Source organism: Bidens hawaiensis, unplaced genomic scaffold (assembly GCF_021521415.1).
Source record: "Bidens hawaiensis isolate Kalapana, Puna unplaced genomic scaffold, B.hawaiensis_p1.1 tig00054923_1, whole genome shotgun sequence".
NCBI classification, from domain to species: domain Eukaryota; kingdom Viridiplantae; phylum Streptophyta; class Magnoliopsida; order Asterales; family Asteraceae; genus Bidens; species Bidens hawaiensis.
Window position 1 is genome coordinate 25,508 of NW_027499899.1, and position 21,649 is coordinate 47,156.

Genomic DNA, 21,649 nt, shown 5'->3' on the forward strand with positions numbered 1-21,649 from the left:
ATCCTTAAATCTTCTCCGGTGACAATCTTACTTGTACGTATAATAATAATTTAAGTGAAGTAGTGATTTGCAACTGTCTTTCTATTTATTTTTAATAGTTCCTAAAATACCAAAAGAGTTCACTGTGATTTTAGTTCAACTAGTTTTACCCAAATAACTCTTCTAGACTATTAGTTTAAATTTCACTTTATTTAGTTCAATATCTTCATTTTCCTATAATTTAAGTCCAGTTCACTAATTTCGTCTAAATTTTCCGTTAATTTTTTTATTTTTTATTAAAATACAAAATACCCTTTAATTATTTAGTTTTAGTAAAGACATGCATTGCGCCAAATAGATTGTACCTAGAGATGTAAAAAAACCGGGTTTGAGACCGGTTCATGACAAACCAACTCGAACCGGTTTGACAAGCAAAATGGTTTTACCCAAACCGATTCAAGAACCGACCCAAACCTCCGGTTTTGGTACCGGTTCCTCTTTTGAACAACCAAATCGGTTTTAAAACTGGACCGGTTTGAGAAAACCGGTTCTAAACCAAACCGAACCTACCTGGACTTTGTCGATCTCTCTTGCTTCTAAACCGAACTGGTTTAGGTCAAACCGGTATTGACCAGGCTTTAACTAAACCGGCTTTGTACACCTCTAATTGTACCTATGATACTCGTATACTTTATATTTAAATGAGTCCTAAAGTTTTTGTTATTTTGATTAATTAAGAAAAACAAATAATTTAAGGGTATTTTGGTCTTTTAATAAAAATTTAATAGAGCATTTGATTGTTGTTAGTGGGCTGTACTTAAATTGATACGAAAATAAAATAATTAGACTAAAAAACTAAAATTTAAACTAATGGACTAAAAGGTTATTTGGGTCAAATCACAAGGACTAAATCATATTAACTTATACCCCAAAAATTACAAAATAATATACATTGTGCCAAACTTTCTTAAATTACAAAATAATATAAAAGCAAATTGGAAATAAATAATCTCAATTTTTATGTATTGGCCGATAATAATCCCAACTTTTAAAATCACTACCAGCAGTCTCAACTTTCAACTATTTTTGTGTCAACGACCCTCTGTTAAAAAACAATTGGCGCCGTTATATTTTTTCCCAAGTTTCAAACCGATGTTTTAGGCTTTTGATTGGAAGAACGATACGATTCAACTGATGCAAAACTTAACTCGAAACGGTGATTTTAATGACTTGATTTTTGTTATTTCGAAATTCAAACAGTTTCGAGATAAGTTTCGAGATAACTTAACTCGAAACGGTGATTTTAATGACTTGATTTTAATCGATTGGATAGCAGTTTCGAGATAAGTTTTACATCGGTCGAATTGCATCGTTCTTCCGGTCAAAAGCCCTAAAATATCGGTTTAAACATGGGAAAAAACATAACGGTGTTAAGTATTTTTTAACGGAGGACCATTGAGACAAAAATAGTTGAAAGTTATGACTACTAATAGTGATTTTTAAAGTTTGGATTATTATTGGCTAATACACAAAAATTGGAATTATTTATTTTCAATTTGTCTGATATAAATTGAAGGGAATGGCCAATAAGACCACATGCTATGGGCGCGGAAGGGAGGGGGAGACCGGCGCGGTGGGCGTCAAACACCGCCGAGGGGCGCCGATAGGTGGGGCGCAGAGGGGGGAAAGGTAGAGGGGATGATGGGCGTGGAAGGGGGTGTGGTTGGGGGCCCTGCCACCAACGGTCACTTAATTAGCCGTTAAAAAAATAAAATAAAATAAACATTTCTATATAAATTCAAACATTTTTCTTAATTTTACTCAAACAACCATCTTCAGACCAAATTTAACCATCTTCACAACATTCATCTTCAAACCAAATCATGAATCCTAACTCGAACCCGAACACAAGCTCAAGCTCAACCCCGAACCCAAATTCGAACTCGAATCAAAACCCGTGGGATCCGAGTTGTATGTGGTGGGCTAGCTTGCTCGCAAATACCATCGACCTTAGCAACCCGTTCTATGCAAACCAACAACGACCGACGATTCCTCCACCCATGCCACCGTTTACCCCCGATATGTTCTCGCAAATACCATCGGGCGCCAATGTCGTATATGTCACACCCCGATCAAAGGTGGCGGAACACGCCGAGGTGTAACGATTGTCCATAAGCACATGACACTAATTAAAGTGACACTATTTAATAAACTCATTTCATTTCACAACATCGAAAATGTCACATAACAATTATCCATAAAATAACCATAAACAAGATATCACAAAATATGGCAAATTGATATTGTTCATCTTTACTAATATCCTAAGGTCTTTGATGTCATTTTCTTCACAATCATAAATCAACCAAGATGCAAACCTGCAACATTTAATAAAATAAAGTTTGTCAACACAAAGGTCGGTGAGCAATTCATAAGTTTGATCATATTAGTATATAATAAAGATAGCCACAAAACTTGCATACGAAACGATAAATAAAAGTGGTAATTTGGATAAATAGATATCGCTAAACACATTAGCGACACCTAGCTAAGATTTTGAGCTTTTGGAAAACTGATTTTTAGGCTAAAATAAAAAAGATTTTTGTGATTGTCAAACACATTTTAATTTATTGGCTTTTTAAAAACACCAATAAGCCAATAAACATTTTTGAAACTCAATCCTAAACATGCTTTTATACTTCCTACTTACGGAATACGTAGTGCTAACAACTCCTAATTGTAAAATTCAAATCATGATTCTCATTCAAATGTAAAAGTGATTACAAGCTAGTATTTATAGGAAAGGAAACATATACGCTAAACATATAAACATATATGCTAGATATCAACACTAATTAACCTGTTTAAGACACGATTAAACCTGTTAAATAAAAAAGTATACTATGTTTTTTTTAATTAACTGAAATTAGTAAGCTAGCTAGTCTTCATCATTCCTCATTTTTCTTGGAACATGATCACATACAACTATGTTATAAACATAAGATATAAAGTAAATAAACAAGTCATTTTTATTTTTACTATTTGTGTTAATCGCGTCGTCCGTCGCCTATTTAACACCATAACATGTTATAGTATTATAAGCCATGTATAGTTACGTACCAATGCTACATGACTGCATCTGATTAATTAGTACGGATTGACCCACTAACTGAACAAAATATCAAACACTCTTGAGTAAGAAATGGCTAGATATTGTTGGTGCTTAAAATATATGAATTCTAGTAACCGTTTGTACGGTACAACAGCAGTAAGCATGCAGTGTGATGATAATATTATTATTATAATTATTGACACGAATTCAGTTAGTGATAAGGTGATGTCTTATCGGAGGTTGCTAGAGGCGACTCCTATCTGGCTTTGTTGTTACTTGCTGTCCGTGATCGATTTTACAACATGTATTGCATAATGTACAATATTATATATAGCACATTTGTTTGGACCACATTTACCTCCATATGCAACTAGGCGTTACATATCAGTCTCTAATCAGGCAATGAAAGTTACCTCTCCTTTTATTTTTTCATCAAGTCGGCGTTATTTTAGGATCTCAAGATCCCGACATATCGATCTCACACATGCGCCATGCAATCTCAAGTTTATACGTTTTGTTCGTTTGTTTGGACATGTTAAATCGGTTGTTAAGGTTCATACAAAGCATGATCACTTGTGTATTCCATTGTTTCCGTTATAAATGTTGCGCTTCTAAGCGTGTATTAGGGGTGAAGCTTCTTGGGGGAGCTGTTAGTAAAAACACCGGGTTTTTTAAGGGTTTGGCAAAGAAGAGAGCTACTAATGCTGTTGATTTGATGTGTCTTCTCCCAAAACTTGGTGACCCGCAGAGTGAGTTACTTTTGCTTCGATCATGTATGGGTATTGCTAAACTTTTCTTCCGTTTGAGAACATGCCAACCTGTACACATGATGGAGGCAGTAGTGTTTTTCGACAAGGGATTGATTGAGGCTATCGAGGACATTGTAGTTTGTGGAGGTCCTTTCTTTGGAGACCTCCAATGGCGACTTGCTTCCTTACCCATTAAGAATGGGGGTTTGGGGTTGTATTCGGCAATAAAGGCTTCCTCTTATGCGTTTGTGGACTCGAGAGCCCAATCGTGGGTGCTTCAGGATCACATTTTGCGAGACAGTGGTATATGTGGGATGGATTCTGATTATTATTGTGCTCTGGCTTATCTTCGTGATATTATTCCAAGCGTCGATTTTAGCAGTTTCTCTAACAAAGAGACCGCCCCCTCCAAAGCCCAGCATGCATTGGCGAGGGCTCTTTTTAGTAAAATTGTTCACGACATGGAGTCACACTTTAACATGACAAGTAGACAAAAAGCCATTTTTGAGTGTCTACAAGCACCACATGCTCAAGATTTTCTTCTTGCTATCCCTATAGATGGGTTAGGCCAGCATATGTCTCCAGCGGAGTATCGTAGTATCCTTAAGTATCGCCTCATGATTCCTCTATTTCCGGTTGATGAGATATGTCCTGTTTGTCGTAAGGCATGTTTAGATTCATACGGGGAGCATGCGGTGTACTGTAAAGAGCTCCCGGGGTTCAAGTACCGACACGATATGGTTAGGGATGTGCTCTTTAATATATTCAGGCGAGCTGGAATTTCCGTTAAGAAAGAAGCACCTGTTAATTTCCTGACTGACCCGTCGGAGGGAAGATCATCTCTTCGACCGGCTGACATTTTGGTGTTTGGATGGATAGGAGGGTAACACTTGTGTGTGGATTTAAGAGGGGTTTATCCTTTGGTGGGCTTAGGGAGTAGTGGTTTCGCAGTCGGTCAAGCCGCATTAAAAGCTACTTCAGGTAAGGTGGCAAAACATGAAAAGGCGTGTCTTGACAACCAATATGTATTTATTCCTTTTGGTTTTGACACTTTTGGTTTCCTTGCGCTTGAATCTGTGGAGCTACTTACCTGTATTCAGCGGGTCATGCATAATAATGTTATGACTCCAAGATCAGCAAATATAGTTTTTAAAAGATTGGGTTTTGCGATTCAAAAAGGGGTAGGGGCGCAACTTGTTGACCGCTTGCCTTCTGTTTCGATGTAATCTAAATATGGATAATTGCATAATCATGTTACAAATAATATAATTAATACTTTTAAAATAGATTACTTTATATAATAATAACTAAGTTATATAATATCTATATATTTTTATAAATATAAATATTAACATATTATTTTACTATATATTTCAAAATACTTGGTGAATTCCAAAAATCAACAACAAATCATGTTTCTCAAATGAAAATTGTTTTGAGTTTTTTGTGGAAGTTAAATTTGATTTTATGGGTCAAAAGTTGGTAAATAGATTGTTTGGTACAAGTTAACTACATTTAGGTCTTTGTTACGGGTAAAAAATGAAAATTTTGAGTATTTGTAAAAGTTTGAGAATATAAAATAGATTTATCATCAAATTTGTTATGGGTTCAAAGTGTTGACTTTAAAATATCAAAAGTATGAAAGTTAGAATTTTAAACATGATTCGGGTTTCAAGTTTATTTTTAAGGGCATTTTTTGAAATAATCAAAAGCTTTTGGATTTGGCAAATTGAATATTTTTTCCTCAACTATTAAAACTTAAGAAAAGATTGCAAACATTTTCGACATGCCACCCACATGCCTATCAATGCTTCTAACTTTTATCAAATTTCAAATATTTATGTCAACATTAATTTTTTTTAATGGTGATCAGAACGTTGTATCGGAAGCATGTCATGCAAAACTATGCTCAAATGAAACAAAATATTCACAAAACAGAATGGGTTAACATGTTATTTTTTATGTTGTCATTATGACAAAATCGAGAAGCCTTCTGAAACTTATCAAAATCTTTTTTTTGGTGTAGCTCAGAATATAAAAATACAAATGAATTTTAGCAATCATGACATAATGTGCGTGGAAACAGAGTTGGCTCAACGTTTTTGATGCCTAAAGCTAACTAAAACGCCGGAGCCTTTTTCAAAAACTATTTGATATAAACTCTCCTCATATACCCAAGCTTGAGACCGACAATGATAAACTAAAAATTTTATAGGTGACGGAGTTAAAAAAAAACATTTTAAGTTACCGTTATCTATTAAGTTTATCAAATTATATTTACAAACTTTTTTTTGTTCGCATGCTTATAAATCTTCTTTTCTTTTGTCCTAATCATTTTTTAGGCTCCTAAAACACTTTCCCTGCAAATATTTTATGTAATACTTAAGCTTAAACACTTGCATAACTATTTGATGTTTGTTTTATAATTTTAAATAAAATGTTCTTTTTCAATTTTATATATGATTTTTGTACGATTTTGTGTTCATATGACATATGATAACTTATGTATACATTGTATAGATACAAGCATAGATGTAATACATTTTTTTCATATACGACATGTAATTATTTGTTTTACTTATAATTTTATAATTTGAAATATCCCGTGTGTAACAAGGGCTCTAAGACTAGTACATTATATACTATAAAAAACTGCTAACTTTGGATGATTTTTAAATTCTATTAGCTAAAAATATTTGATTTTTCATAATATATATTTATTATGATTTTTAATTGTATAATGCTGTGAAAATAAAAGAAAGTTAATTTATTGTAGGAGACTTATGTAGTCCGTTTTAATGAAAATGCATACCATTCTATTATCTATTCTCGCTTACTAAAAAACACAAAGTAATAATACTTTCCACTCCCTAATCCATTGCATCTGGTCTGAAGTAACATGAGTTCAACCTGAGTCAAATTAAATGGATATTTTCACAGGGTATGGTAGATTAAGAATCCTAAATCTTGGTGTCGTTTGATGGAAGACTATTTATAGCTAGAAGTATGGAATGTTTATTGGACCACGTGTCATGAGAATATTATGTTTGTCCCTTTTGTAATCGTCTTAGTGGAGATCGTGTGTGCTATTTTGCATGGGGCCCATTACACAATCACGCCGTATCCTTTGCGTGGCCGCCACATTGGTCTCATGCATACCTACTATACAGGTGGCACTACCCTATTGGTGTTTATTCTTGCACAACTCTAGTATTCATGGTAGTTGGTAGTGTATTAATGGTAGCGCTTGTGGGTTTGTTTTCCCTTTAATAGTTTTGACCCGGTTTGGTTTGTGCCTGAATCCGAGAACATATCTTCTTACCGTCTATGACTCTATTCTATTAGCGTATACCAATCGCACATGCACCATTTTTTTATTTTCACAATTTAATATAATAAACTTACCCAAAATATTAAATAAAATAACCCAGCCGGTGCAAGATAAGATCCATGAAATTCCAGCAAGAGTCGCCACAAGATAAATGCCGATTAAGGAATAAATATTGTTTCTAGAATTTTCCAAGTCATTTCCAAATTTAAAAGCCACAATCCTCGTCTCATTTGCATTTGCATTTGCATTTGCACTGCTTTTGAGTTTCGTTTAGGTGGAGGGAAACATTTGTAACAAAGACAGACGCCTTTGCCTTTGTCTTCTCTTCGTCTTTTTTGACTCCACCAATTCCAATTCTTCTCTTCAACCAACTTCATCAAATCAAATCAAGGTACGTTAGCATCTCAATTACTGTTACCCACTTCATATCAAAAACCCATCATTTTCCGAACAAATTAAACCTAATTTCATCGCTTATACTGATCAATTCATTCAATTAGGGTTTGATTACTGAAAATTTGTAACTGGGTATTGTAGGAACATGTGTACGAGTCAAAATCAAGACAAACCCATAAGCCCAATTTCAGTTTTGCTTGAGTTAGCAGCATCAGATAGCTTGCAAGAATTTAGGGTATTAGTTGAAAAACTAGTCGAAGAAGAGGCGTTCGATGTTAACGAGTCGCGTTTATGGTACGGTAGAGCGATCGGGTCCAAAAAGATGAAGCTTGAGGAAAGAACACCTCTTATGATTGCCTTCATGTTTGGTAGCAAAGAGGTTTTGAGGTTTATACTAGGGTTAGCTGGTGTTGATGTTAATAAGTGTTCGGGTTCGGACCGGGCCACTGCGATGCACCTTGCGGTTGCTGGAGGGTCTAGCGCGTCTGTTGAGGTAGTTAAGCTTTTGATCAAGTGTTCGGGTGATACGAATTGTTTGGATGTTCATGGGAACCGACCCGTGGATTTGATTCCGTTTGTGTTCGGTTCTGTGTTCAATGGTACAAGGAAATTGTTGGAAGTTATGTTAAATGGTTACTCTGATGAACAAGATATTATTATGTTAACTGATTTAGTTAATAACAGTGTTGAAGAACATAAGGTGAATAATACGGTTTCCCCGATTGTAGTTAAAAAGGAGTATCCGGTTGATCTATCGTTACCCGATATGAAAAATGGGATATACAACACGGATGAGTTTAGGATGTATGCGTTTAAGATCAAACCTTGCTCGAGAGCGTACTCACACGATTGGACCGAGTGCCCGTTTGTCCACCCGGGCGAGAACGCGCGAAGGAGGGATCCACGAAGTATCATTATAGTTGTGTTCCGTGTCCTGAGTTTAGAAAAGGGTCGTGTAAACAAGGCGATAACTGTGAATACGCACATGGGATTTTCGAGTGTTGGCTTCATCCGGCTCAGTATCGGACGCGCCTATGTAAAGATGAAATTGGGTGTAGTCGAAAAGTTTGTTTTTTCGCTCATAAACCCGAAGAGCTGCGCCCGTTACACCCGTCAACGGGCTCGGCGTATGATATTTCATCGGTTAGTCCTTTTAATATGGGCTCGTTGTCAACAATGATCCCTCAAAGTTCGACACCACCGATTACTCCCGTTGCTTCTTCTCCTCGAGGCGGTGTTTTTTGGTCAAACCAGTCAAACCGGTTGGATCTTGAAACTGAGTTGATGATGGTGGACCGTTATCGTCAACAGCAGCTGATTGATGAGTTTGCGCGCGTTAACTCGGGTTTTAACGAGTATTTTGATGAGTACAACACGGTTAATGGGTCAACACGCAAAAGTGTTGACCGTTTGGGTTCGGGGATTTCACTAGAATCAAGAATTAGCCCGTTACACCAAAACATGAGGATGTCGTCACCATCATCGTTTGGAGCCAACCAGATTATGAATTCGAGAGCGGCTGCATTTTCAAACCGCAGTCAAAGTTTTGTTGACTTTATTTTACTAATCTCGTGAAAATAACGTTAAAAGTGGCGGAAGGTTAATCAGGCATCATGTGGTGGCATTGATAGCCGAAAGACAAGGGCACATGCACCGATCAGCCGGTGTCCCGATGATTGAGTGCTATGTGCCTTATGTCCAAAGCTTGATGCAAAACTACTATCGAGTCGGGGGTCTCACCGGAAGCAGCCCCTCTATCCCTATGGGATAGAGGTAAGGCTGTCTACATCTTACCCTCCTCATACCCTACCATAGCATTGCTATTGGTGGGATATACTGAGTACGATGATGATGATGAGTCAAAGTTTTGTTGACCGTGGGGCGGTCAACCGGCAGTCAATGGGGCCTTCTAAGCTCTCAGGTTGGGGGTCTCCAGATGGGAAGTTGGATTGGGGTATACAGAAAGACGAGCTTAATAAGTTGAGGAAATCGGCTTCATTTGGGGTGCGTAGATCACATGATTCATTGTCGGTAACTAATAATAATAATTTAGATCCTGAAGTTACATTTGATGAGCATACTTCAGCATTGTTGGAGCAGGAGCAGCTTGCTTAAGTATGAGTTATGGCATCATTAATCGCCTTTTAACATGAATTGTCGGTGAATTTTGACGATTCGTTTCGAGAAACTTCAGAAGGTTGAAAGCATCCATCTGATCATATTATTATAGTTTATAAGTTCATTTTTTTTTGGTTTTTATGTATTTCATTGTTATTTATTTCATTTTGAATAAGCTAGACTGTGATCTATAGACTTGATCTTGGAGTCTTCTATTTAATGGTGTATATGCCAATGATTTTACCACTTATATCAATATATAAAGGTTTTACTGTTTTAAGTTTTTGATGCTTATATATATGTCAATTAAATGATACCTGGAACATGTTATATGCAGATGTGGTTTTAAGATTTGGAGGACGGTGACAGTAATCTTGTAGTTGATGAAGATAAGTGAATAATGATAGGGACAATTGCATATTTTCTCTTCCCCAACTCTAACAAATAAAAAAGAAAAAAAAGGGTAAGTGAAACGCAAAAAAAGGTATAATAAACATGGAAAACACATATCAAAATATATACAAAAAAACTAGTTAGAGACACGAGTAAAATAATAGGTCGTTTGGTTGGAAAACCTCCAATGGACCGTGATTGTACCTTTTGTATTAATTCATCAAAACAAATGACGACTTACAAAGCTAAACACTTTCAACCATCCCAATCTAAATCCAAGCATTTTGATCTATTTTTAATCCACAAATAACTTAATATTTTAATATCTTCAAGGATGCTTTCAATCCTAATGGGGCTTCTTTTCAAAAATCAACTTGAACAAGCCATCATTATAATTGACTATATCATACTCCCTTTATGCTCCACATCCGGGACATGATTATGAATACCAAAAAAGTTGTGCATCAAAAAAGCATAAATTGGGTGGATAATGTACCATGTACCAATGGTATTCCATGCCACTTAAGCTACGTAACAAGAAGTAAATACATGATCAATAGACTCTCATGAAGTCATGCAACAGACATACACCGTCAGGCCTACGAACACATTCCTTTTTAATAGATTATCACTCATAGGAAAGATTCTAAAGAGCCAGCCAAGCAACAACATTTATTTTCAAAGGAAACCATCAATTCCAATAAAAAATGCAATAAAGAAGTTTTTTCATCGAGACAACCTAAAATAAACTCGAAGCCACACCATTATCTACACTACCATTAAATTTAAAATAATAGAGTTTCTCAAGCAATGCCATAGGCTAACACACCGCTTCACCGTACAAGGCTGAATTATCCATCCGTTTCGGCACACCTGACTGCCACTAGACAGATTTTACTTGAGAGAAGGTTTGAAATTTGAATAAATGCTTTTAAAGGAACATCCTCTAGCCAATTGCCCAACCAAAATTTTATTTTTTTGTTAATTTCCTACCTCACCTTTAATGGACTTAGCCAGCAACACATGTTGATTAGCAATACTATTCTCGATATTCGCTATCTTACCGCAAGCCCCATTTAGCCTTCTGTTGTTATGCAAAGCCGTAACCCCTTTTCTCTAAATTCCAATTTAAACCTCCACCACCATTTAGACAAAAGAGCGATATTTGAATCTCAAGAGTTAAGAGACACAACCACAACCCTCCATCTTCTTTAGCAGATGCCGCTTTATCCCACGCGACGCAACAAACCTTAGATTTTTCTTCTTTTCCTCCCAAAAAATCTTCTTTTATAATAAAGAAATTAATAATATCATCAAGTTCTTCTTCAATTACTGAACTATAGTAAACAATGAAGTAGAAAGTATGCTTAAAAAATCTTATCATTAGTATCTTTTCTTGTAGTCTTGTAGACAAACTATTTTGCAGACTAGGGCAGTATAGTCTTGAGCCATTTGATTGAATACAGTACACATTGATAAAAAAAATGGAAAAAGCTATATTCTTAGAATCTTTGATGGAGATTTTGACTAACTAGTCGTTTTTGAGCCATTTAAATGCTTCAGTTCCCACACCACAATATAAAATACCAAAAAATGTAACAACACAAAGGGAAGTATTTCCAAAAGTTTTGTTATACAACCAAATATATTTGAATATATCCATGGCTAACAAGATTTATAGGTAAGTAACAGAGTCAATACCGATACCGCTCAAATACCGATCATCTTTTCTTAAATCCGTACTTTTTGCGCTCGTAAAACAAATCCGTTTTTGCACTCCCCAAATTCACAATTTTCGGGCACCCGTCTCGATCTTTCTCCTGTTGTGTGCACTCCTTGCAATAATACGCATCAGAAATACCAATCCCTCCACATATCACACACCGACCCTCAAATGACCCATAGTTACATTCGTCGCACACACGCACGAGCGTACACGGACGCACATAAGAATCACAAACAACACATTTTCCATCATCTTTTTCACAAAGCCTTCCAATCGCAATCCCGGGCTGCTTTCTGCACATTATCAGATCAGGATGATGCTTTGCCATTTCCTGTCAACCTGCATTGATCAATATTTTATTAGAAATTGAAAATATACTGAAATTATAATATTTTCTTTTATCAAAACCATTGTTCTCGATAGAGGTGTGTATGAAACCAACAATACCGATGTGTAGCTAAAAGCTAAAGCCAAACGAAAACTGACGTTTTGGTTTTATGTTGCAGTGAAAACTCAACTATTGCTTCAGTTTCAGTTTTGCTTTTAACTAAATCCGCGAAATAATTGAAACCAAATTTAGGGATTTTCATATTTGATTTTGAATGTTGAAAACTTATTAAGAATTTAATAATATATAGTGTAACTCAAAATATTTTAGTCCAAAGCTAAGTTAATCAATTAAATATTAATCAACAAAAAGATTTGGCATCAAATATTTTTCCGGATCAAAAATTTCAAGCGCAAACGGTAAAACCCAAAAGACCGAAACAGAACTTTTCTAAAAACTCAAAAACCAAATATTTGTTTTTTTATAGGGGTGCAAACGAGCAGAGTGCTCAGAGCTACTTGAGCTAGGATTGATACAAATTTTGAAACGAGGCGAGCTTTTTCGAGCTCGTTTAGGCTTGTCGAGCCTTATGTATTTTTAAGTTTTACCTCTTTTGTACTTGTATATATTAAGTCACTTGTATTTGATCCATACACAATTAATTAATATATAATAAATGAGCCAAGCTCGCTTTGAAAAAAAAGCTGAAAACGCCCTGAGCTCAAGTCGAGTTCCCGTAATTCAAATAAGTCGAGCTCGGGCTTAGGTCGTTTACACTTTACACCCCTGGTTTTTAGTCAATTTGAGACAAAAGGACCCATGTACACACGTAGGCTGCAAACAAAATGATGAACATAATCCAGAATACAAAAAAGCATTCAGAAAACACACATATAACATAGAGAGAGACGGAAAACAAGATGTAACTTTCGAGAAAACCTTCCTTTAAAGAAAACTTTCCAGGATACAAAAAAGCATTCAGAAAACACAGATATAACATAGAGAGAGACGGAAAACAAGATGTAACTTTACAGAAAACCTAACCTTTAAAGAAAGCTTAATTTGGGGATAACCGGGGATCTTGTTCCAATTTTCACTTCACTAATTAATAAAAACCAAACCATGTATACTTAAATACAAGATGAACCGACAAGACAACAATTAGAATCATGGAAGTCTTTTGACTTGTCAATTACTTAACTTACTTGGGACTACTCCAATAAAGTTTTATTCTTATTCCACGCAGACCGACTTCAGGCCCAGGCTATTATGTCGTAGGCCCAAACCTTAACATCTTTATGTTTTATTTTGCACTTGTAAAAACATATCCTGATAGATATATCAACTTTAATTTCTAGGCGATTATTGGATTATTATGGTTATACATATGTGTATACGTATAACCGCCGACAAAGTACTAGTAATCATCCATCGTTATTTAAAAACCCAATCTTAAACATAACAATACATTTGACTCGTTAATTATACATTCATATCACAACAAAATATAGTAAGAAATAACAACCAACACATCTTAAAAGCACAGATGACAACTTAAAACAATCATAACCCGTTAGCCCTGAATCACAAGCTCAGCAGCGGATCTATCCACCATCCGCGTCACGTTGTCAATAATGTTTGGTCCTAACTTGATACCCGCGTTCTTCTTGTAAGCAGCATTATGGACTCCGAGTGCAGCCCGGCCCGAAGGGTCCAGATTGTTAGACCAAGAAGCATCCCACTCGATGGCCTTTGCAGTGCTGCAAGCTATGCTGGCCCCACCCGGGACGGTCAACTTAGCAGAGTTTTGTGGGAAAAACCGCTCGAATATCATTCGATAGTAGTAAGCTTCTTTTGTAACAGGTGTGTTGTGAGGGAATATGTTCCCTGCCCGAAGCATCATCTTGTCGGTTACGTGTTGCTCAGCGTGAGCTTTGAGCCCGTCGATCCAGCTATACCCGACTCCATCACTAAACTGTTCTTTTTGTCTATACAAAATATGCTGCACGACATACACCAAACCCGTCAGAGGCGGCAATTTAATGGTAAAAAAGTTAAAATGGGTTTAAATGTTAAATTAGTTACCTTTGGTAAATATGGTTGTTCTTCGTCATCAAAAGCCCGTCGAAGAATCCATTTCTCGATCCGTTTTTGATCCATGTTGATCTGCATATAACCATGCAAAAGTATATTAGAAACATAAAGTGCTTCTCATTGAGTCTAAACAACAGAGCAAAAATTATTAAAAATATTAGTTTCTTACCATTTTAGCTTCGGGGTCGATGCTCATGGCGACGTTGATGAATTCTTTATCCAAAAATGGGACTCGGGCTTCCAACCCCCACGCGGACGTGGATTTGTTGGCTCTCAGGCAATCGTATTGATGAAGCGCTTTGATCTTGCGACAGGTTTCTTGATGGAACTCTTCCTTGTTGGGTGCCTTGTGAAAGTACAAGTACCCGCCAAATATCTCATCCGACCCTTCACCCGAGATGACCATCTTCACACCCAAAGACTTGATCTTGCGCGACATGAGAAACATGGGCGTACTTGCCCGGATTGTAGTCACATCGTATGTCTCGATATGGTAAATCACATCTTCGATTGCATCAATACCATCCTACAAAATATTTATAACATAAGACACCTATCCGGTTAGTTGTTTCAAAAGTTAGCAGACTTAAATAATATTTAAGGTACCTGTACGGTGAAGTGGAACTCGTGGTGCACGGTCCCCAAATAATCGGCTACTTCTCTAGCCGCCTTCAGATCGGGTGAACCCTCAAGCCCGACACAAAACGAATGAAGCTGAGTCCCCCACTGCTTAGCCGCTTTAGTACCAGCCAGATAACGAGCCGTTATAGCCGCCACCAGTGACGAGTCCAGCCCTCCCGACAACAAAACCCCGAACGGAACATCAGTCATCAACCTTTTAATCACCGCCTACATTAACCATGTCACATAACAATCAAACAACCCATCTTAACTGATCACTAATTATTACTACTACTACTATTATTGTTATTATTATTATTACTATTATTATTACTACTACTACTACTCACGTTTTCAAAGGCACGACGGAGGACAAGCGGATCATATGGGGTAGACGGGATAGCCTCCGAGAACCAAGTTGGATTGTACCAACGTCGAAACCCGGCGGTCTTGCTGGAGTAGAGGTGTCCCGGTGGAAACACCTCAAAGTGTTCACAATCATCGTTTAGTCCTTTTAGTTCTGATGATATCCAAACAGAACCTATAAACACACAAAATAACGTTTTTATCAATATTTCATTAAAAAGTAGTGTTTACATCGATCCAGAATACATAAGCCAATCTCAATAATAAAGCTTGTTACCGTCAAGTCCCCAACCGATGTAGAGTGAGGTGATCCCAATGGCATCGCGAGCCGCGATGTAGGTGTTGTTGCGGGTATCCAGTAACACAAAGGAAAACATGCCGTCCAACATGTCCACGAAATCTTCGCCATGTTCTTCATACTGTACAATGTTAATAATAACTTTAGTTACATAGGAAACTCCAATTTCTTTTTATAAAATGTTACTTATTGCTTACCAAGTGAGCAATAACATCGCAATCGCTGCCTGTGCGGAACTTGTGACCGGCTATGGTTAAACGTTTCCGGAGCTCCTCGTGGTTGTAAATTTCGCCGTTGACCTGTGTTTTCCGACAAAATTGACTTCAAAATCAAACGAGACGAATCATATAACATTTTTTTAGTGACAAGCATTATACCACTAAACCACTGGATTAGTGAGTAATATTAGACTATCACACAAAATAAACACAAAAACGTTAAAATAAATGTCACTTTAAAGAAATTCACTCATTTTGTTTTAAAACATCAAAATCTCTCTTAGAAACTCAGAAAATAACCAAAAAAACCCGAAAAGCTAATATATTTATCCAAGAACGTGGCATCAAAACTAATTCGCTGATCAGACTGATTGAGCCAGATTTAAGAACTAATGAGATAAAACATAATAAAATTTATATGGATATCTAATACAAAATAGAATTTGGAAGTAACGTTTTGATACGAATTTACAATTATAATAAAATAATAAGACTTAAATAATTAAAATATGAAGTCTTCAGCAATAAATTATTCACAAATGAGATTTTAAAAGAAAAAAACTTGTTCTCATCCTCAGTCTAGTTCACAACCGGTTCACTGGCTTAATTGGTCGGGAAAAAACAGTGATCAAACACAAGACAAACACCTGTCTAGTGGAGCAATAAAACAGAACGTCCCTCAGTTTTGTTAAATAGCACAAAAACCCACCAAACAAGAATACTTAAAAACACCAAAAATAATCGTCAATTATTACCACTTTTTTATTTTAAATTACTTATTATTTTTCTCTTTATCATTCATTCAGTATAATTATAAATCAATCCGGTCCCACCACCCTTCCATGAATAGAAGCTCATGGGTATGATGGGGCTTAACAAAATTAAGAGTCTCCATTTTTAATTTTTATTTCATCGTTATAAAATGATAATAATAATCACACCCACCGTAACAACCACGGTTTCATCCTCGTTAAAAAGCGGTTGGTCACCGGAAGCAGGGTCAATAATAGCCAGACGTTGATGGGCCAGATAATTATCACCGTGCTGATAAAGCCCACTCCAATCTGGGCCACGGTGCTTCAACCTACAACCCACAAATAAAAAATATTAGCTCACTTCTCTTAATATTCCAAATTAAACTAACAACGATAACAATACTAATAAATTCAACCGTAACAGTAGTACTAGTAATAATAATAATTTGTGTAAAACAATTTTTATATTAAAATAGAAGTCAAACGGGAAACATGCCTGCGAGAAAGCTCGAGGACACGGACTCTTTTGGCCTGGGAGTCATCGGAGCAACCCAGCACAGCTAGTATTCCACACATGGCTGCCGGAAAATGGGAGATAGTTATTATTAATATTATGAATGAATGGATATGGATATGATGATGATGATCACTGCTTCATTCGCCGCGTATTTATAGATGATTTTGGTGAAGGCCACCTTTGTCTTTTTTTGATTATTTTATTGTTGTTGAATGTTTAATTGGATAAGCGGCGACGATTCTCGGTGGGTTGTCATATCTTATTTTCTTTTTTTGGATAAACATGATTTGATTGAATTATGTGACATGTAACATGTTTAATGTGTCATAGGTGATTGTTACGTGAGGTAAATATGCAAATTTAAATCAATCGCGATATTTTGTTCTATTTTCTATTTTCCAAGGTGATATGATCTATGGTGTCTAGATTAATAACACGTGTCTTTGAAACTATAGTAGCGTATCCATTTTTACTCGTATTTCTCTTTATTTTTATGGATGCGTAATAAAATTCATCTTCGGACTACCTTTTGTTCGCTATAATTCAAATCCAACAATGCGTTTTGAAATTTGAGGGTGCATTTATAACACGACATGGATCTAATACGGAATTTTTTTTTGTAGTTAAAAATACGTTTTTCTATCAAACCAATCCACAAACACCTTTTGGTCATGTGTGCTATCAATTAATATTAATGTTTATTTGTTGAGAATAAGATTGTCTAAAAAACTCGTCGCTTGAAAAAATCTCAAAAAAACTCATGTCTTGAAGTTCGCTTGGAAAATCTTAATGAAAAAAAAAGATCGCTTAGGCCTGGTATAAAACCGAGCCTGAGCCACAGTGGCTAGTTAGTTTGCCCGGCTTAAATTATTTTAAATGATCAATCATTCTTTCGGCCCAAATCTCCCCGATAATACTCTTTACCCTTCTATTGAACTCAATTATATATTCGGGCATTCGGTTGAACCTATTGTGTATTATGTTGAAATTGTTTTTGCATATATTTTTTTAACCACTAAATGGCTATTTGAATTTTGAACTATTGAACTTGGAATATATATTGAATTTCTCCTATTTAGTTAACTCGAGCCGAGCCGAGCCGAGCTTATGCTCAAACTTTTAGCAACGTTTCAAATCCGAGCTACGTCAAGCCTGGTCGATTTAAATTTGAGATAAGTATGAACTTAACCTAGCTCGGCTCTGCTTAGCACGTGAACAACCCTTGTTGAAAAAAATGCTAAGTTGTAAAAACTTACCTTTTAAACCTATAGATTTAATTGACATTTGCATACCTGTGATTTATTCAATTACACAACCTTAGTACCGTCTTTAAATTCATTGTAATCGGATGATTCACGTTTCAAAAATATGTTATTTTAATACTTTTTGTAACCCTTGTCTATTTTGCCTATAAAGTCAGGGGTAAGACGATCATTTTGTGTTTATTTCTAATTTCTCATTTTTTAAATACTGGAGTTAACTGTTATTTTCATACCTAAAATTTGACCAACTACGCAAATTTAGTACGTTTTTAAAATTTTAGCAACTGAACACTTGACGTTCCAAAAATCTTGCAATTTACGTACTTTTCGCTAACCCGTCTAATTTGATCATTAAGTTAGGGTAAAACGATCATTTTGTAATTATTTTTTTTTTATTTCTCATTTCATTTAACCCTTTATATCAGTTTATCAAGTTAACTAAACCCTAACACAAATTCATTCCTCAAACTCAATCGACAACTTAATCAACGCTCAAACTCAATCAAACTCTGAACTTGGGTTCTTCGATTCTTCACGCATATGCCAAGACCATTGCTCGAAAAAAATAACATTCAAGGGGGTCTTACATGTGACGAATTGAAGAACCCAAATTATGAGTTAGTTTGAGTTTGAGCATCGATTGAGTTTGAGGAATGAAATTGTATTAGGGTTTAGTTAACATGAAAAACTGGTATCAAGGGGTTAAAAAATGAGAAACTATAAAAATAAATAAAAAAATAATCATATCAACCCTTAATTAACAGCCAAAGAAGACAGGTTAGCAAAAAGTATGGACTTTGTAAAATACTTAAAAAATCTACTGAAGTTTCGTAACTAGCCATATGATAATGTCACTTAACTCCAGGTAAAAAAAACGGAATGAAGAAAATAAAAAATAACCATTTTACCCCTGACTTGACAGACAAAGTAGATGAAGGTTTGAAAAAAGTACAAAAATTGCGTGTTTTTCAAACGTGAAGTATCCAGTCGTAATAAATTCAAAAACATACTAAAGTTACGTAATTGAACAAACCACATGCATGAAAATGACACTTAACTCAAACCGATATTAATGTAAAAATTATATCAAGAGATAGATGGGAGGTTTGGTGAAACGCTCTCTTAGAGCATTCATTCTTTCCCCTATCTACAAATATTAAATTACACTAAAAATCATCATATTTTTTCTCTCTATTTTAATTAAATAATACTTTTAATAACTTTATTTCTCATTCACTCACAACCATTTTTAAAATATATTAAAAAAATTTAAAAGATGTTACAAGAACTTTTCAAATATACAGAAAAAACGCTGCTTTTCTATCTCCTCCACTAACAACACCATAAACCACTCCCTATATTATAAAAATATCACTCACAAAATATAGTGGATGGATTATTGGATTATGAATGCTCTTTATCCTGCATGGAACGAGGTATATAACAAAAAGATATATGGAATCGATAGATCAAGTTGGTTAGGGTTGATTCGTAATGTTTGGATCGACTGCTCAATTAAGTGTCAGTATGTTTGATATGGTCAGCGTTAGGGATTATTTACGTGATATAAGTAGAACTTCTGTTTTTACATACTAGATATAGTTTAGAAACATGCTCGTATCTTAGACATCTCAAAATCTATGAATCATGTTAGCTCATTGATCAAGATAAATGCATGTGCATTTTAGGCTCACGTTACTTGTTAGATATCCGTAGTGGGAGTGTTTTGGCCCTTGTTTGGCCCAAAACTCCCTCAAAACGTTATGTACCCCCCCCCCCCCTCCTAAGTTTTGGGAGGCATTTTGCTTGTTAAAGTTGTGTACATAACTTTGAATGTGAAATGTTTTGTGTGTGTGAGAGAGAGAGAGGGAGGGAGGGATGATTGCTTGAGAGTTATGAGCTTTTTACCACACAACACTTTTTACAAAAATTTCCAATGCTAACTGGACGGTCACGTGTCACAAAACGCCTAAGTGCAGAAAGTTTTGACAACGAATGGTCTTAGAGTGATGACAATGGTCCGGATACCATCCCACTTTCCAAACAACTTTCACCATTTTTTCACACTCTATCTCATCCATGTTAGCATCATCACATCATTTCATTTCACAATCATCCCATTCCATCCCTAAACCCTTGCAATCGTCCCTAAACCATCTCAATCTATATTTCTACCACTTAATTAGTTTTCCTTTAATTAAATTAACAAAACTATTTTTAAATTGAAAAGCATAAATAAAATATAATTGAAAAATAACCTTAAAATAACATTTATTAAAAAATTACCACTAAAACATTAAAACATAACATTAGATACTAAATTAAAGAAAACATAAAATTAATCTTCCACTTCGGGTTCGACGGATTCAGAGTCGTCTTTAGCCGGAGGCGGTGCCGGATCCTCCCCGATAACCAAAGCCATAAATCGGGATGATTTCCTAAAACATCCCACACTTCGATGCTTAAAAACCCTTTGTTATTGACAAAGCTTCGGTAGTCACGATTCGTTTGTATATACCATCTTGTCCGGACATCTCGGCAAGTGTTCGCACGTAGAAACGATGGAATTGACCAACTTTTTTAGTAATATCCCTTCACTTTGAGTTGATTTGCTGGCCATACGATCGAAGGTACCTCCAAATTGAACATACATTGTTTTAAACGCCGGCCAAAATTGGCCTAACTGATGTGTCGTTGTCCGTCACGTACATCCAAGCATTTGACATCGCGAACTCGTTGTCATAGCTCCACCTTAATGATCCTATTCTCAAAGGCAACTTTTTGTGGTTGTGATTTGAAAGAAGAAATTTTTTGAAAGAGTTCGGGATAAAAAGATGAATGAATGTTTTAGAAAATGGCTGAAATAGCTGATATTTATAGGGTTTGTATCTGTGCACGCACGGGTGCGTGCGTGTATGTGTATATATATTTATATATATTAAAGAAAGTTACCTACGGCAGGTTGCTTACGAGCATGATGCATTCAAGCACTAAATTGATTGTGTACCCCGCCCTTTTTTATCAGGTGTCATGACCAATCGTGATCTCTGTCTTTTGTTAATTATGTTTATAACATCATGTAACACCACTTTGCTTAACATATGCCATATGCGTTACTCTATAAATCACCGACATAAATAGAAAACAGCATACATATAACATTGATTTATCTTTATGTATTTTGTGATTAAAGGGGTGTTTGGGATTCCTTATTTAACCCCCTTATGATTTATATAAGTCATAAGTTATAAGTTACAAAATTGTGACTTATAACTTATTCACTCACAAAATTTAACTTTTTCAAACACCTTATAATTTATAAGTCATAAGGAGATAAAATAAGCAATCCCAACCCCCCCCCCCCCCCCCAAATCAATCAATCATAC

The 21,649-nt window shown here is 35.7% G+C and overlaps 1 protein-coding gene and 2 pseudogenes across 1 annotated transcript; 1 reads left to right on the forward strand and 2 right to left on the reverse strand.

Annotated features, from left to right (window-relative positions):
• The first annotated feature begins 7,712 nt into the window (after window positions 1–7,712).
• On the forward strand, window positions 7,713–9,922 carry LOC143600797 (zinc finger CCCH domain-containing protein 66-like; annotated as a pseudogene).
• Window positions 9,923–11,799: 1,877 nt separating this feature from the next.
• On the reverse strand, window positions 11,800–12,142 carry LOC143600798 (PHD finger-like domain-containing protein 5A pseudogene; annotated as a pseudogene).
• A 1,517-nt stretch (window positions 12,143–13,659) lies between these two features.
• LOC143600799 (asparagine synthetase [glutamine-hydrolyzing]) lies at window positions 13,660–17,132 on the reverse strand. The gene is made up of 9 exons (XM_077078376.1): window positions 16,981–17,132; window positions 16,675–16,813; window positions 15,709–15,810; window positions 15,491–15,632; window positions 15,198–15,388; window positions 14,833–15,075; window positions 14,396–14,752; window positions 14,218–14,298; window positions 13,660–14,134 (listed from the first exon to the last, which is right to left on the reverse strand). The coding sequence occupies exons 1-9, from the start codon at window positions 17,058–17,060 to the stop codon at window positions 13,706–13,708; spliced, it is 1,764 nt and encodes a 587-aa protein (XP_076934491.1). The 5' UTR covers window positions 17,061–17,132; the 3' UTR covers window positions 13,660–13,705.
• Between the last annotated feature and the right edge of the window lie 4,517 nt (window positions 17,133–21,649).